The sequence below is a fragment of the Sinocyclocheilus grahami genome, unplaced genomic scaffold (assembly GCF_001515645.1).
Source record: "Sinocyclocheilus grahami isolate Dianchi unplaced genomic scaffold, SAMN03320097.WGS_v1.1 scaffold1502.1, whole genome shotgun sequence".
In the NCBI taxonomy this organism is placed as follows: Eukaryota; Metazoa; Chordata; class Actinopteri; order Cypriniformes; family Cyprinidae; genus Sinocyclocheilus; species Sinocyclocheilus grahami.
In genome coordinates, this window is record NW_015506681.1 from 67399 (window position 1) to 69578 (window position 2180).

The window sequence follows — 2180 nt, forward strand, 5'->3', positions numbered from 1 at the left end:
CCTGTAAACCATTCAGAACATAGCAACGCCCTAGAAACCACTTAACAACCAAACAGAACACCCTATCAACAACCTATAAATGTCCTGTAAACCATTCAGAACATAGCAACGCCCTAGAAACCACCTAACAACCAAACAGAACACCCTATCAACAACCTATAAATGCCCTGTAAACTGTTCAGAACATAGCAACATCATAGAAACCACCTAACAACCAAACAGAACACCATAGCAATGACCTATAAATGCCCTGTAAACAGTTCAGAACACATTAGCAACCTTATAATTCGCCAGCACCGCTCAGTGGGTCACTGGTTCTCACTCTCTCTGTCAGGATGTCGTTCAGTGACTTCCTGCGTGAGTTCAGTCGGCTGGAGATCTGTAACCTGACGGCAGATGCGCTCCAGGCGGGTCAGGTGAAGAAGTGGAGCACGTCGCTCTATCAGGGCGAGTGGAGGAGAGGAAGCACGGCCGGCGGATGCAGGAACTTCCCAGGTACAGCAGGGGACAGGGAACGGCGGGTCAGTGGTGGGAAAACAGCCAAATCCTCATCTGCCTCTTTTGTTTCTATAAACCACAGCCACATTCTGGATCAACCCTCAGTTCAAGGTGACCCTAAAACACCCGGATTCTCCCGGCCAATCGGATTGCAGCTTCCTGGTGGCGCTGATGCAGAAGGACCGCAGAAAGAAGCGGAGAGAAGGACAGGACATGGAGACCATTGGATTCGCCATTTATGAGGTCAGAGAGCAGATCTCTTTGGTTTAACTCATCTAAAGTTCCTGTTCATGTGTTTTTGGCTCCTTTTCTGATTGGTTGTTTTTTCACCTTTATTTTTGCAGGTGCCAAGAGAGGTATGATGAGAGCCACCCAGGGCCTTTTAAATCAAGTGCCATTTATTTATATATATACATATGTGCTTTATATTGTACAGATTGTTTCAAACAGGCTTGTGAGATGATTCGGACATTTGAAGGCCTTTAAATACTGTAGAAAAGAGTCAAATCTTGAGAAGCTTGATGACACTAGGTCTGTTTCACTAATAGTTGCATAAATTGTTCGTATTTATACTCACGGGAGAAAAAATTCAGCCTTGTAGCATGCACACACACAGGAGATTATTTGTAACCTCATTTTAATTGTAACGACTACACATTTTAAGTGTAGTATTCTAAATGAGTGACAGCATGCCAAGTGTTAGTAATTTGCATAAGACACGCCCACACCATGTCCATATAAGGTTCTTCATAGCAACAACCTATAAATGCCTTATAAACCATTCAGAACACTTTAGCAACTATATTGCAATGCTCTAGCAATCACACAGAACACCCTAGAAACAATCTATAAAAGCTCTATAAACTGTTCCGAACACCTTAGCAACCACATATTCACAACCTGGCACCCATGACAACAAGTTCTGCACTGACAAATAAAGGGGAGCACCACATAGCAACACCCTAAAAACCACCTAGCAACCACACAGAACACCATAACAACAACCTATAAATGACCTACAATTTGTTCATAACACCTAAGCAACACCCTGGCAACAACCAATAAATGACCTTTAAACTGTTAAAAACACCTTAGCAACACCCTGGCAACTCATAAGAAGCTGTTTTGCACTGGCAAATAGAATCTACCCTAGAAATCACCTAAGAACCTTAGCAACACCCTAGAAACCACCTAGGAACCCTAGCAACACCATAGAAACCACACAGACCACCCTGGAAACAATCTGTAGATGCCCTATAAACTGTTAAAAACACCATAGTAACAACCTATAAATCAGAACACCGTAGCAACTACATAGCAACACCCTGGCAACCCATAATAAGACGTTTTGCACTGACAAATAGAAACCACCCTAGAAACCACTTAGGAACCCTAGCAACACCCTAGAAACCACCTAGGAACCCTAGCAACACTCTAGAAACCCTAGGAACACCCTAGAAACCACACAGACCACCCTGGAAACAATCTGTAGATGCCCTATAAACCGTTAAAAACACCTTAGCAACCACACCATAGCAACAACCTATAAATCAGAACACCCTAGCAACTACATAGCAACACCCTGGCAACCCATAATAAGAAGTTTTGCACTGACAAATAGAAACCACCTAGGAACCCTAGGAACACCCTAGAAACCACAGACCACCCAGGAAACAATCTGC

The 2180-nt window shown here is 43.4% G+C and overlaps 1 protein-coding gene across 1 annotated transcript in view; it reads left to right on the top strand.

The window, feature by feature from the left end:
- The window catches only part of capn1 (calpain 1), a 36292-nt gene that overhangs the window by 25537 nt on the left and 8575 nt on the right, over positions 1 to 2180 (top strand). Inside the window, exons 10-12 of the mRNA XM_016257017.1 lie at positions 335 to 495; positions 581 to 741; positions 843 to 854. Of these exons, the coding sequence (XP_016112503.1) occupies positions 335 to 495; positions 581 to 741; positions 843 to 854 (334 nt within the window). The remainder of the gene's footprint in view (positions 1 to 334; positions 496 to 580; positions 742 to 842; positions 855 to 2180) is intronic.